At 64.2% G+C, this 14,696-nt stretch overlaps 3 protein-coding genes across 5 annotated transcripts; all 3 read left to right on the top strand.

Annotated features, from left to right (window-relative positions):
- The first annotated feature begins 141 nt into the window (after positions 1 to 141).
- Positions 142 to 3,452, top strand: LOC135998990 (uncharacterized). Its single transcript, XM_065652339.1, has 2 exons — positions 142 to 570; positions 2,068 to 3,452. The coding sequence occupies exons 1-2, from the start codon at positions 142 to 144 to the stop codon at positions 3,184 to 3,186; spliced, it is 1,548 nt and encodes a 515-aa protein (XP_065508411.1). The 3' UTR covers positions 3,187 to 3,452.
- Positions 3,453 to 3,853: 401 nt separating this feature from the next.
- DOHH (deoxyhypusine hydroxylase) lies at positions 3,854 to 8,708 on the top strand. 3 transcript variants are annotated; one of them, XM_065652532.1, is made up of 5 exons: positions 3,854 to 3,947; positions 4,849 to 5,174; positions 5,488 to 5,564; positions 5,783 to 6,020; positions 7,030 to 8,708. In XM_065652532.1, the coding sequence occupies exons 2-5, from the start codon at positions 4,901 to 4,903 to the stop codon at positions 7,344 to 7,346; spliced, it is 906 nt and encodes a 301-aa protein (XP_065508604.1). In that variant the 5' UTR covers positions 3,854 to 3,947; positions 4,849 to 4,900; the 3' UTR covers positions 7,347 to 8,708. The 3 variants fall into 3 exon arrangements, with proteins under 3 accessions (XP_065508604.1, XP_065508603.1, XP_065508606.1); XM_065652531.1 differs by lacking the exon at positions 3,854 to 3,947 and adding an exon at positions 4,408 to 4,498; XM_065652534.1 differs by lacking the exon at positions 3,854 to 3,947 and adding an exon at positions 4,581 to 4,634.
- SMIM44 (small integral membrane protein 44) lies at positions 7,699 to 10,744 on the top strand. Its single transcript, XM_065652340.1, has 3 exons — positions 7,699 to 7,705; positions 9,937 to 10,383; positions 10,521 to 10,744. Exons 1-3 carry the CDS (start codon positions 7,699 to 7,701, stop codon positions 10,742 to 10,744), a joined length of 678 nt encoding a protein of 225 aa, XP_065508412.1.
- Positions 10,745 to 14,696: the final 3,952 nt, after the last annotated feature.

Raw genomic sequence — 14,696 nt, forward strand, 5'->3', positions numbered from 1 at the left:
CCGCACATCCCGAAAACCCAACAGCCTTAGGGGAATTGGGCACCGCTCTGGGGGCACGATCGGGGAGCTGGCACTGCTGCTTTTTTTGGGGGGCTTTCGTTTTGCTTTTCTGGTCCAAGTTCTTCCCCAAAGAGCAGCCCAATGCGTTTTTCCAGCTTTGCTTTAAATAAACGCGTGGGTGCTGCTGCTGCCGGACAGTGCGAGAGCAGCGGAGCCCGGGGGCTCGTCCCGCGGGAGGCGGGTCGGGCCGTGCCCTCCGCGCCGGGGAGCGGGGAGCGGGGAGCGGGCAGCGGGGCGGGGCGGCCCCGGCGGAGCGGCGGGGGGAGGCCCGGCCCACCCCCCGGTCCCGTCGTCACCCCGCGGCCGATCACTTCCAGGGCGGCCCCGGCTCCCGATTTGAAAATGCAGGAGCGGCTGCTGGTGCTGCTGTGCGCGCTGGCGCGGCGGCGGGCGGGCGGGCGGCGGGTCATGGCCGGCAGCGGCAGCGGCACCGGCGGCGCCTGGGACGGGCCGCAGCGGCGCGCCTGGCTCCGGCACTACTACAGCCAGCGGCAGAAGCGCCTGATGACGGTGACCGGGGCGGGAACACGGCGGGCGGCGGGGACGGGGCGCGATGGGTGGGGGACGGGAAGGACGCGGGGACACGACGGGCGGGGACACGGGGACACGCACAGTTCACGGGGACACAAAGGATGTGGGACACGAGGCATCTGGGACGCGGAGCACGCGGACGGGAGGGATGTAGGACACGAAGGACACGGGGGACACAGGTCGTGGAGACAAAAAATGGGGAACGGGGGGATGTGCAGGACACGAAGTACAGGGATGGGAAGTATGGGGGATTCGGGGGGGGACACGCGACACGGGGACACAAAGGATAAGGGACATGTGGGACACGAAACAAAGGGACAGGAGGATGTGGGAGACAAAGGACACAAGGGGGACACAGAGATCACAAAGGATGGGGATGGTGTGGGACACAAAGACAGGGACACAAAGGATGGGTGGACACGAAGGACAGAGGACCTGAAGGACATGAGACGTGAACTTAGGCACAAAGGACGGGGGAACATGAAGCAGGGGGAGACATCAAAGGCGGGAGACACAAAGGATGTGGGCTGCAAAGGGCTTGGGCACACATGGCAGCAAGGACAAGCTGTTGGAAGGGAATACAGGGAACCCACTTCTCTGGGCAGTTGCCAAGGAAGGTGAAAAAAGCCTCTTTTCAGCTTAAAGATGCTTTTTAGAATTTAATAACAGAAAAAACAATTTCCATGGAGGTGCCAGGAGCCTGGGTGCTTGCTCCACCTTACAAATCATGCGCAGGGCCCCAGCTCATGTGGCTGCAGGAAAGCAAGTAACACTCCTCATAAAATAAAACCACAGAGTTAAGTGGCTGCCCCAAAAGGGGACTTTTCCAGAAGGTTCCTTGTCTGCAGCACCTGGGCATCCTATAGAATTATAGAATAGAATCACAGAGTGGTTTGGGTTGTAGGAGACCTTCAAAACTCATCCAGTCCAACCCACGAGCAGGGACATCTGCACCAGCTCAGGTTGCTCAGAGCCCTGTCCAGCCTGGCCTGGGATGTCTCCAGGGATGGTTCAGCCACCACCTCTCTGGGCACCCTGGGCTAGGCTCTCACCACCCTCAGGGGCAACAATTTATTTCTCATGCCCAGGTTAAATCTCCCTCCTTTAGTTTAAAACCATCACCCCTTGTCCTATCACAGCAGGCCCTGCTCAGAAGTCTGTCCCTGTGTTTCTTATTGGCCCCTTTTAAGTATGGAAAGGCCGCAGCAAAGTCTCCCTGAAGCTTTCTCTGGGTCACAGGGTCCAGGATCACAATTCTTGCTTGGTGGGTTTGCAATGGGGTTTCCCAGGAACAGGAAAATTTGACCCAGTGGTCGTGCCAGTTGGGACCACCAGCCGTGTGGTACTGGGCATCCTCCCTGCCTGCAGCAGGTCACTTGAGCTGGATGGTCTTGAGCGTGGAGATCCCAGTGAAGCACAGGGTGGGGGCCGGGGAGGTGCCTGCTGTCTCACACCTCTCTCCCTGCCGCGCTGCAGCTCCTGATCGCTCGCCGGAGGAGAACCAGCTGCTACTTCTACCCCCGCGCCTGGCCCAGCGTCAGGAGCACAGACTGGTGGGAACGGGTGGTCCTGAAGGAGTTTGGGCCCCAGGACTGGCTGGAGAAGTTTCGGATGTCCAAGGAGACCTTCTTCTACATCTGCAACCAGCTGCGGCCCGGACTGGCTCCACACAGCGCCCACTTCCACCCCACCCTACCCCTGGAGAAGAGGGTGGCCGTGGCCCTGTGGCACTTGGCCACCAACGTGGAGTACCAGACTCTCAGCCCGCTGTTTGGCGTGGGGCCCTCCACGGTGCAGACGTGTGTCCGGGAGGTGAGTTACGCCATCGTCTTGCTGCTGAAGCCCCTCTACCTCCGTCTGCCCAACGAGAAAGAGCTGGAGAACATGGTGCGCATCTTCTGCACCCGCTGGGGCTTCCCGCACTGCATTGGCGCCCTGGACAGCCTTCACATCCCCATCCACCCGCCCCTGCGCCTTAGTGCCGACTACTGCAATGGCCAGGGCTGGCACTCCATCCTGACGCAGGCCACCGTGGATGGGTTGGGCCAGTTCTGGGATGTCTCCACCGCCTTCCCCGGCAGCATGGAGAACAGCGCAGTCCTGGAGAGCTCCAGCCTCTGGGTGCTGGCCAAGGAGGGCCGGCTGTGCCCCAACCCTCCCAAGCACTTCATGGGGAAGGCGCAGAAGTACGTGCTGCTGGGCGATGCCACCTACCCCTTGCAAGACTGGATCCTCAAGCCCTACCAGGAGGACGGGAACCTCACCCAGCGGCAGCTTCAGTTCAACTACCGCCTGAAGCGGGCACACAGCGTGATCGAGAACGCCTTCCTGCGCCTGAAGGCACGTTGGCAGATCCTCCTCAAGTGCGACGACTGCAGCCTGGAGCTGCTGCCCACCCTCGTCCTCGCCTGCTGCATCCTGCACAACGTCTGCGAAGCCCACGACAGCCCCTTCAATGAGGAGTGGCTGGAGGGCACTGAGCCCACCGAGCTGCCCAAGCCCTGCCAGCCCGCGCCTGCTGCCATGGAGGACGGCCGGGCCGAGCAAATGCGTGAGCTGATGTGCCAGTACTTCGAGAGCTGTGGGGAGGGCTGATGGGGCCAGCGGGGAGCAGCAGTCCTGTGCATCCTTGCTCGCGGACTTCTTACGCACTCCAGCAAATGTCGGCCCAGCAGTACGGGGCTGTTTGGCAAAGGACTGCGCCCTCTCGCCTCTGCTGAAGGCTGTCGGCAGAGCAAGGAAAGCTGCTGGCTGCACTTGCTGTTCCTGGGTTGCGGGGGGGGAGCGGCTGCATCGCGCTCGTGCTGGTTTTGCTGTGGTGGTTTCAGGCAGTGGAATGTATTTTGTGCTCTTGTTCTCTTCCAGGATCTGAGCGGTCTGGTGGTGTGTTGTGTGCTGCATGAGTAAAGCGGGGATCGGGGCTGGGCGAGGGAGAGGACTGCCTGGGTCTCTCATTCCAAGGGGCACATGTCTGTCCCAAGGCCCCTGCGTCAGGCCGAAACTTAGCAGGAGGCTTGAAATAAGGCAAAACCCCTTTGAAGGTGCGAAACTTGCTGCGTAAACACACTTGGGAGGGGAAGGGAAAGAAGCAGCGAAGCAGTGACTTGACAGGGGCTGGCACCAGCCCAGGATGAAATTGCATCTGCAAACTCCGGCTCTGCTGCAGCCCCGGCAGCACGCGCTGCCCCAGGCTGAGCCAGCACAGCCCGACATCGCTTCTCACAGGGCTTTGCTGTGAGGGTCTGTGGCTCAGCCTCGACTGTCCCTCCCTGTCCTGCTGGCCAGCTCTGACAGCTCCTCTGGACTCCGCTCTGCCTGGCTGCAGCGCGAACAGAAAACACGCAGCTCTGCCCCAGGTATCGGCTGAGAAATCAACTGGCTGGACTTTATTCCCCGTGCCGGTGGATGCTGCCTGTGCCCGGGCAGCTCCAGCAGCACGCTGGCGGGAGCTGGGGGAGCGGCACAGACACGTCCTGCTGAGCCGCCCGTCCCGCGGGGCCGGATCGGCTGCCGGCGGGCCGGGCTGCCCCAGGGGGAGCAGAGGCAGCGGCCGCGCCGTCCCGCCGGTGTCTGCAAAGGCACCTCGAGGCAGCCGCAGCGGGACGCGGCTTCCCATGGCAGAGCGGGGCCTCCCGCCCCTCTCCCGCTGCCCTGGACGGCCCCGGGGCGCAGGGGCTGGGGGAGCGCTGGGCCCCGGCGCTGCCCCCCCACTCTGGGCCTGCGCTCCGCTCCACTGCGCATGCGCCACCGCTGACCGCCCCGGCTGCTCCCACTCGGCGGAGCGGGGGGGAACGGCAGTGCCCTCCCACGGGGGCGCGCTCGGGGCGGCCCCGCCCTCCCCTGCCCGGAAGTGCGATGGTAGGAGCTGCCGGCGCGGTCACGTGAGGGAGTGGCATGGCGGCGCGCGGTGAGTGCGGGAACCGGCGCCCGTCGGGTCGGGTCTCATCTCATCTTCGCGGGGCTTCGGCCCCGGCTCGGGCCGTTCCCTTCGGCCCGTCCTGGTCTGGCGGCGGAACGAGGCCGGGCTGGCGCGGTTGCGGCGGGTGGGTCGTCGGTCAAGCCGGGTTCGGCCACTTCGCATGGGGTCAGACCCGGTTGTGCCGGGCCCGCAGGCCCCGGGCCGGGACTCGCCTGCTGCGCTGGGCCCCCCGCTCCGCTGCCCCTCTGCCTCGGCGTGAGGGACCCGCTGTGGGTTGAGGGGCCCCCGGCCGCGGCGGCTGCGCCCGGGCCCCCCCTGACCTCCCTCCCCGTGCGCAGGAGTGTGACCGGAGGGAGCCGCGCCGGGACCACATCGCCCCTTCCCGGCACCATGGTGACAGAGCAGGAGGTGGAGGCCATCGGCCGGACGCTGGTGGACGCGGCCCAGCCCCTGCCTGCCCGGTTCCGGGCGCTCTTCACCCTGCGCAGTTTGGGCGGCGGCGCGGCCGTGGGCTGGATCAGCCGAGCGTTCGGGGACGGCTCCGCGCTGCTGAAGCACGAGCTCGCCTACTGCCTGGGCCAGATGCAGGACGAAGCGGCCATTCCCGTGCTCATCGGGGTGCTGGAGGACACCAGCCAGGAGCCCATGGTCAGGCACGAGGCAGGTACGATGACAACTCCCGCAGCTGTGGGTCCGGCTTGCAGGTGGAACTTGCGGGTGCTTCCCCCATGACGAACAGCTTATGATGGCCTGATCCAGCTTGGGTGTCGTGGCTTGGAAAACCCTGAGGCATGTAACCACTTCACCACATCCCCTGGCCGGACTGGTTGGCCGAGCCTTCCCCTCCCTGCTGGCCAGGCTGGCTCTGACCATGTTTATTTGCCTGGATCAGTCAGGGGCAAGGCTTTGCTAGAGAACACAGCAGGGTTCTCCTTGTGTAGACACCTTGATCACATCCTGACGTGTCCTTCTTTCAGGTGAAGCCCTGGGTGCTATTGGGAATCCCGATGTGCTGGATGTCCTGAAACACTATTCGGAGGATCCTGTGGTTGAGGTGAGGCTCTTGGGGGGATCATTTCTCCTGGGGTGCAGTGTTGCTGGTCCAGGAGGGTGAAGCTGGTCTCTCCTGGGCAGGCCCTGGCAGTGGACAGGGACACCACAAGTGGCATCCTGTTGTGTGCTGGTGTCCAGCTGCGGTCAGGAAGCCCTGGGCACTCTCCCAGCACCACATGGTGCCATCCTGCAGCCTGGGCTGTGTCTCTATCCCCACAGGTGGCAGAGACATGTCAGCTGGCAGTGAGGAGGCTGGAGTGGCTGCAGGAGAACAAGCAGGAGCCAGGCACCAGCCCCTACCTCTCTGTGGATCCTGCCCCCCCTGCCGAGGAGACAGACATTGCCAAACTCCACAAAACCCTCCTGGATGAGTCATGCACGCTGTTCGACCGCTACAGAGCCATGTTTGCCCTGCGAAACCTGGGAGGCCAGGCTGCTGTGCTGGCGCTGGCGGATGGTAAGGGCCAGGGAAAGGCTGTCTGCAGTCTCCTTGCTCTAAGTCTGTATAGGTTAATCCAGGATTGGCCCTTCCCAAATCCAAGGCTGCCAGAGCTGTGGGGCCCCTCTTAAGCTCTTCACATGTTTGTTTCTAGAGCTGCTATCCACCTGCTTGCTTGCAGGAGCCACATTGCAAAGTACTCTGTGCTCTCTGGTGTTTCACAGCCCTCTCACCATCCTCCAGGGCCCCTCTCTCTCTCTGTCCAGGTGGGAGAGTCTGTACTGTTGGCTAGGACCAACCTGTCTGACCTGCTGTCTCCTGGTGGGACCTGTCCCCAGGGTGTTGGAGTCCTGCTCTCCCATCGTGGAAAGTCAGAGGCTGCCAACCTCGTCATGGGACTTGGGAATAGCTCTGAAGAGGGCAGTGAATATCTCTGGAGTGGGGAAGGGGCAGACCACAACTCTGGAATTGTTTGGATCCATCCCCCAGCCCGAGGGAAGTGGACGAGGCTCTCCAGCCACCTGGGAGGAGCTGAGGGCACTTCTGCACCGTGAGACAAGGCGTGCAGGGATCTGCGAGCTCCCGCTGTGCCTGCTCCATCCCGTGGCATGGGACGCCTTGAGGCTGTGGCCGTGCTGCCATGCAGCCCCAAGCACATCATGCTGGTGGGGCAGGGCCTGTCAGCAGCGCTGGCTCCCCGGGGCAGGCAGGGGTGCTGGCAGCTCTGCTGGAACAGCAGGTGCCACCGTCACAAGAGGGCGTCCCCACACCGCAGGGGCACGGCTGTGGGCGTGTGGTGCCGCAGATGCCCCGGCTGTGCCAAGTCAGGGAGCAACGTGGGATGGGCCTTCCTGTAGCTATTCTGTCCCCTTCCCCAAAAGCCCCCATGGGTCTGGGGTGGCAGCTGCTGGCTCTCACCCCCAGGCCAGCCTGCCCCATTGTATCCCTGGCTTTTGGGTGGGGAGGCTCTGGCCAAATATCCCCATGCATGCTGCCATGGCAGCTCACTCTTGTCTCCTCCCTGCAGGCCTGCGCTGCGGCAGCGCCCTGTTCCGCCATGAGATCGGCTACGTGCTGGGCCAGATGCAGGATGAGACCTGTGTCCCGCATCTGACGGCCGCGCTGCGCAGCCGCACCGAGAGCCCCATGGTGCGGCACGAGTGTGCCGAGGCCCTGGGCTCCATCGCCCGCCCCTCCTGCCTGGAGACCCTGCGCGCCTTCGCCCATGACGAGGAGCGGGTGGTGCGGGAGAGCTGCGAGGTGGCTCTGGACATGTATGAGTATGAGAGCGGCACCCAGTTCCAGTATGCTGACGGGCTCTGCAAGCTGCAGGCCTCTGCCTGAGCCCTGGCTGGGGGGCCACAGGCTGGGGCACTGCCTCCCACCCCCCCGGCTGTGCTTTGACAGTCGCCTCTGTCGGCGTGGATCTGTGCCTTGCCATGGTGGAGGCGGAGGAGGAATTGGATTTGCTCTCTGGCACAATTACAGCCACCTTCTCCTTCCAAATCCAGGCTGAGCTGCTACTTTCTCCCCCTTGCCACCATCCCATTTCCTGGATCGGCCTCTTTTTCCCTGCCAGGATCAGCAGTGCCTGCCCACAGCCTGGCTCGGGGCTTGGACTGGGTGGGCTCCACTCTGCACGTTGGAGCCTGTCGCAGCTGTGCAGGGCCCAAGGCTGCTCTGGGCTTGTGCTGCCATGGCGGGTCGGTGTGAAACGGCTCCGTGTTTCCTGCCCGAGCTGTGCTGGGGGGCCAGGGCTGGCTCCAGGCACCTGCTCTCCTGGGTTGTAGCGGTGCAATGCCTCAAAATCGCCTTTGGTGCTGAGCTGAGTCCCTCCTTGCCTTCGTGCCAGAGGAGCTGCTGTGGGTTTGGCCTCTCCTGTCGTGGCAGGCCAGGGCTGTGCTTGCGGCAGCCTTTATCCTGGGATGGGGGTTGTTTCATGGCAAAGTTTGGAAGATTTGGCTGCGCTTTTTCTTTCTGCAGGGAATGGCGCTGCCATAGGGCTTACAGGGTGAGGCAGAGCCTGCCCGGACTTTTCCCCCATGTTTAACCAGACCTGGGAGGGCCGAGGCTTGTGTCTGCTGCCATCACCCAGCACCCAACTGCCCTGGGCAGCCCAGCGTGGGCACAGGGGGGCTGGCAGGGAATAAAGTGCTGGTGGGGGGAGCTTCTGTGTGAGTTGAGCTGTGATTTAGCCCTAACCCAAATGTGGCATGCACCCAGTGCCGCAGGGTCAGACCCCAGCTCCTGGGCTGCTGTAATAGAACCATACAACAGAACAACTTAGGTTGGAAAAGACCTTTAAGATCATCAAGCCCAACCATAATGTGAGGAGAGAGCATAGGGTGGGGTCACTGATGGCACGGCGTAGCCCACTGCCCTGCGGGGACTGGCATCCTGCTCATGGGGCTTCTTCCCCCTGCCCAGGCTCTCCCTGCAAGTCACTCCTGGGCTCAGTCCTGGGTCACTAAAGCTGCTGCTGTGGTGTCACTGGGGCTCCGGTGCCTTGGGACACAGCTGGTGCAGGGAGCCCCAGCTGTGGCCCAGTCTGGCCCAGTTCAGGGCCCCATGGAAGGCAGTTTTGCTGGAGATGTGACCAGTTTCGATAGTACATGCTTCCTGGAAGTCAGACACCTGTGCTCAAGTGCTATGGATGGGGTCACTGTGCGTGATGTCGAGGATGTTCTGTTCCTCAGCACTGGATAAAAAGACCTGATGTTTTCACACCATTTTGGAGTCTGCAGCTGTTATGGCGCTGTTTGCCCCAATTCCCTCGTTCTCCGTAGCCGCTGGGTGGTGGGCAGGACCGAGCTGGCACCGCCGAGCTTTGGGGTGTCTTTGCCCCCTTCTCCATTCCCCATGGGCGATGGGTCAGGGTGGGGGGACGTGTCGTTTCCCCCTTGCTGTGCTATCAGTTGTGAGGCAGCTGCCGGCTCCACGCTGGGACCTTATCAGGACACAGGCTTCGGCACGCTGCCAGCGCCTTTCCCAAGGTTTGCTGGTGTGTTTGTTTCACTTATCGCCCCGGTGCTCCAACCCTTGCTCTCTGCTGTTCTCCAGCATTTCCACAGGTGACTCACTCAGACTGCGCAGGTTTGTTTTTTAATCTCTGTGCCTGCATTTGCCTCCATTCCCTCAAATGCCTTTTAAGCCCGAATTGGAATGAAACTGGCATTTTTGTGGCCAGGATTTGGCCAGGGGCAGCCTGGGTGCAGTAGGGCCATGATGGGTGCCGGAGTAGAGGAAGGTCTGGGTGCTGAGCCTTGACTTGACGCCGAACCCCACAGGCACCCTCATCACTCCCTGGCCAGCTCAGCCCAGGAAGGGTTTGGGGTTTTTTTGGGGCTGCTGCTGGTCCGGGCCAAACCCTGCACCCTCCAGCTGCAGAGGGCATCGCTTTCAGGGGGTGCCTGGACCCTGCACCCCTCCGCAGGCTGCTCCCCACAGGAGGAGTGATGCCGAGCACCAGGCTGCTGCAATGCACTGGCCAGTGCGAAGCTCTGGGAAGGTGACAGTCCCTCGTGGGGGACTGCTTTGCTGTGGCTGGACTCTGCACAGCAAAGGGGCCCCTGCAGGACCCCCCCCAGCAGAGGGCTGTGGCTCCATCCCCTTTGCCCATCGCCTCCTGGCTCAGAGGCTGCTGTGCCCTGGCTGCTGCCAGGATTTAATACCATCTGCTTGGGGGATCGGGGCCTTCCGAGGGATTTAACTGAGCTGCAGAAGGGGGGAGGCCTCGGGGCGTCCCTCCCCAACCCTGCCTTTAGGGTTCTCCAGCTGCAGGTGATTCCCCACTGCCACCGCTCGGAGGTACCTGTGGTGCTGCCAGGGGAGCAGATTTGGGGGACCCTGAGCCGTGTCAGAGCTGCTGCTCGCCCCTGGGCTGATCCCGCCGGGGCCGTGCCTGGATTAGCCGGCACTAAGCTGCTTCCCGCAGACAGTCTGTCCTTGGGCGGCAGCGGGCGAGGGCTCCCCATCGCGCAGAGGGCGAGTGGTGCTGCCACCAGGCATGGGGACCCTGCTGTCCCTGTGAGCTGCTGGCACCAAGGAGCCTTCGCAAACCCTGATGCCACTTCTCCCCTGTGGCCCCCCACGTGGCAGCAGCTTCGGTGGCTCCGGGCCGGGCTGCGAGGGCAGCTGGCAATGGCTATGGCAGGGAGCAGCCCCCTCCCTGGCAGCGGGAGGACCTGGGGGTCACGGCGCTTGCTGCAGTCACCCCCCGAGGAGGACGAGGTGCTGTATGTGGACTACAAGCCCCCTGCCCTGGACAGCATCCGCCTGCCCCGCTATGTGCTTTACCTTGTGATGGCGGCCACCCTGGTGCTGGTGGTGGCGTACGCCATCGTGGGGCACCTCATCAAGGACCTGGTGCACGACTTCGCCGGTGAGTGCTGCCCAGAGCGTGGCTGAGCTTTGGGGGCTCCTTATGGGGCTGGGTGGGGGCAGGGGGGGGACCCCCAAACCCAGAGCCTTTGCCGTGGGGGGGATGTGCTGCTGATGGCTCCGTCTCTGCTTGCACAGACTGGGCGTTTGGGCCCAAGCTGGAGGAGGAGAAGGCGGTGATGGCCGAGGGGACCATGCCAGAGGTGGAGTGGCTGGAGGAGGACTGGGTGCCGGCAGAGGGGAAGCCAGAGGGTGAAGGAGCTGGCGCCCTGCCCGGCATGGACATCCCGCTGGGGCTGCTCAGCACCGCCCCGCGCAGCTCCATCTCCTTCACCGACTCCCACAAGAAGAGGTTTTTCTAGGGCCAGGGGACCCCCCCCTGCTGCCACCAGACCCCGCAGCCATACCCAGCCATCAGGTCACAGCATGGCCCTGGGCCCAGACTGGGACACAGGGATGACACTGCCCAGTGCTGGCATGTGGCTTAACCATCCTCAGCACAGCCCCACACGCTTGTTTTGGGGCTGCTGTCGCTGCCCCCCAATAAAGCTGCCTGCCCCAGCCCTGCTTGCTCACCCTTTAGCCAGGTGTGGGCACGGGAACGTGGCAGGCCTGGGACACTGCCTGGGGACAGCAGAGTCCCTTGGTGGAGCTGCATTGGCCTCCAGGCATGGGGAGGGATACACATTTGGGGCACATTGGGTACGTAAAGGTGGGTGCTCAGGGGTGCAAACCCCTGGCAGGCAGGCACAGCCGGGTGTGGGTGCAGAGGGCACGGACACGGGTGCACACACACACGCCTGCGGGGAGGCCGACATAGCACACGCATGTGCAGATACATGGGGAGGGAAGGATGGACAGACAGCTAGCTGTGTGCTGAAGCTGGGTTTGCCCCTGCCCGCTGGCCCCGTCAGTGCCCTGATGCTGCCAGGCTGTGCCCCCTCCCAATGGGACAGAGCTCAGTGGCACCCACAGCTGCCCCCAGAGCCTGTTCTGGGGGACAAAGCATCCATGAGCCCCACTTGGGCTCTGGGTGGGGGCACTGGGGATGGGGGCTGTGTCGTACGGACAACATGGGTGGACCACCCCCACCACGTGCCTCTGGTGGGGACACTGTCCCCATGTCCCCAAGCTCATTCTTCACCCCTTGGGGAACTGCCATGGGCAGGGTGTTCCTGACAAAGCCCACGGGCTCTCCCTGGGATGCTGCCAACCACCCTATGCCTCAGTTTCCCCTGTGCCCGGGCGGGTGGGGGCTGTGAGGTGAAGCGGAGCAGCTCACCCTTCGAAGGTCTCACTGATAACACCGTTAATATTTAGCTCTTCACCGTATTCAGGCACTCGCTGGGCACGTGTTGGGTTCCTGCTGGCACCAGCCATCACATCTGGGCCCCAGCTGGCCTGGGCCGGGGTAGGAGCCAGGGGGGTGGCCTGGCACTGTGCGCCCCCTCATGCTGCCCCATCCCCACAAGGCGGCAGGGCAGGGGCTGTGTCTGTGGGGATGGGATGCTGGCCCAGATCTGCCAGCGGGGACAGCGGTGCGGTGCCCCACAAGCAGAGGGGAGAGACTGGGATGGGGCAGCAGGCAGGCTGGGCACTCCTCCATACATCTGTCTGTTCCACCACCCACACATCTGTCTGTCCACCCACCCACTCATCCATCCGTCTGTTCCACCAAACACCCACCTGCCTGTCCATCTCTCCCCCCATCCACTCACCCACCTGGGGCTGGTGGACCCCAGCCCTGGGCATGGGGCTGCCACTGTGGTCCCCGAGGTGGTGGCTGTCGGCTGCCGCAGGGGGCTGGTGGCTGAGCCAGGGGAGAGGTGCCACCTCCCCAGGGTTACGGGAGCCATGTTGCCATGGAGCTTGGTGGCACTTGTCCTCTTGAGCCCAATAAAAGCCGCCCGTTGGCCCTGGGTGCAGAGAGCGGTGCCTGCACTCTGCACCAGCAGCAGCACAGGAGAGGAGCCCAGCTCGGGGTACAGGATCTGGCCGTGCCCCGACTCCCTCTGCCACCTCCACCCAGAAATGCTGAGGGCCTCGCAGCCCCTCTCGCTCCTGGTCCTGCTTGTCCTCGCCGCCCCCGTCTGTGGACAGGCCGGTAGGTGTCCTCGTGCCCCCGCGAACCCCTGTGCCCCACAGTGCCCTTAGGGGGGTGGCCATGCCTGCCCCAGGGCATCAGATCAGTGCCTGGGAGACCCTCCCCGTAGGACCAGTCTGTCCCAGTGCCCTAGCAGCGACCATTCTGCGGGCAGAGCAGAAGGGTTTGGGGGCATCTGCTGTCCCCAGTGCCCTCCCCCTTGCTGAGTACCCCCGTGCTCTGCCAGGGACAGGGTGGCTGTGTCGGGGGTGGCTTCCTCAGCATCCAAGGGACAGTAGGGAGGGGTAAGCGAGGAGTGTCTGCTAATGTCCCCTGGTGTCTTGTGTCCCCTGGTGCCTGGCTTGGCACAACTGGGACCTTGTGCCATTGGATGGGGGGGTCCTGTCCTCTGCAGGACGGGGTTTGCCTGAAGCCATCTCCATCCTTGTCCCCACCCCTGTCCCCCTGCCATGCAGGCACCAGCCCCAAGGTGCTGCAGCCCTGGCTTATCGGCCTTACGGCCGTTGTTGTCTTCCTCTTCATCGTCTTTGTGCTCCTTCTCGTCAACCGGCTCTGGCAGATCAGGATGCACAGGTGGGTCGCTGCGGTGGGGGCACGTCCTGCACCCGCCTCAGCGGGGGCTGCCGGCGCAGGGGGGCCACAAGGCCTGGTTGTGCCCGAGGCCGAGAGCCGGGTGCTGCAGGGTGGGGATGGGGCCACCCCTGGGCACCACCCACTGCTTCTCTCCCCTCGCAGGAAGCAGAGCGGCCTCCAGGAGACCCTGGGCACTGACAGGTACCACAGCCCCGGCACGGCGGGGCTGGCACTGGGCCCCCCGTCCAGGCCTCGGTTTCCCGCTGGGGACGGTTGCATGCTGGCAGTGCTGTGCATAGTCCAGCAGTGCTATGCATGGCCTCGCATGCCCTTGGCATGGCCGACGGTGACGCCCCAGGGGAGCAGGTCGGGGTGCCCTGTCGTGGGTGGCCGTGCCTTGCTGATGCCCCTCTCCCAGCAGGCTGGAGCACGTCGGCCATGTCAACCTGGCAGCCAAGAAGGACAGTGACGAGGAGAGCAATGGCGAGGAGCAGAGCAAGGCCACGTCCTTCTGAGGTGGTGGCCGCCCCCAGCCCACCCGGGGCACAGTGCTGGGGTTCCCTCATCGGGCACTGCACCTCGGCCCCGTCCGCGGGCCGGGGATCCGCGCCGGGTTTTGCAGGGTGGCTGCAGGGCAGGAGGTGCCGTGGTGGCCCTGGCTGCCTCCAAGACCAGGCATGGATCGACCACACACCGGAGTGGATCGGGAAGGGCGGTGGCCGGGGACAGGCGCAGGGCCCCCGCTGCACCTCCCATGGCGGGGTCAGCAGGGGGTCCTGCCCGCGAGGGGTGGTGCGTGCCCCTGGCTGTACCCCAGTAAAGGTCCCCAGCCTGCCCTGGCATCACGCGTCTGGTGTCACCCTGCTGGGCATGGGGCTGGCCTGTGGGCCCCGCGCGGCTCCACGCCCTCAGGAGGGGACCCCCAGTGCTGTCCCCCTGACCTGAGGGTGCTGGATGATGGGGCACCCATGGGTGCCACTGGGGCAGGGGACAATGGTGGGTTTCTGGCATGTGACAAGCTGCCAGGTCTCGGTGACCTTGGCACAGCCAACAGCCTGTGTCTGGCCATGCCACTGCCTCTGACACGCCCTGACCCAGGTGTCCCACCCCACACCCCGGGGCACTTGGGGACCAATGGGTGTCACGGGGGACTGGGGGCTGCTGGGGGGAGCGTCCGGCCTTGGGACCCCCAGCTGTGCTGAGCAGCTCTTCAGGACGCGGACGATGGGGACGATGGGGACGATGGGGACGATGGGGACTGCAGGGCTGGCGCACAGCTGGGGCCTGTGATGTCACACGGGTGAGGGCAGTGATGTCATGTGCGTCAGGTGGCGATGTCATGTGGACAAGTCTTGATGCAGAGGAGGTGAGCACAGCGCCGTGTCCCCACGTGAGCCCAAGGCTGCACCCACTCGGGCCCTGTCCCTGCGTGTCCCCTCTGGCCCCGCCCCGGTCCCTGGCTCAGGGCGTCCCCCCTCCAGGGTGATGGGCGCCCATTGCCTGGCACAGCTCTGCCCCAGTACACCCCAGTACACCCCAGTACACCCCAGTACACCCCAGTGCTCCTTGCAGCAGGGACACCTGGTTCTTCCTCAGGCTGGGCGTCGTGCCTCGGTTTCCCCTGGGGGCAGCAAAGG

Source organism: Caloenas nicobarica, chromosome 27 (assembly GCF_036013445.1).
Source record: "Caloenas nicobarica isolate bCalNic1 chromosome 27, bCalNic1.hap1, whole genome shotgun sequence".
Classification (NCBI taxonomy): domain Eukaryota; kingdom Metazoa; phylum Chordata; class Aves; order Columbiformes; family Columbidae; genus Caloenas; species Caloenas nicobarica.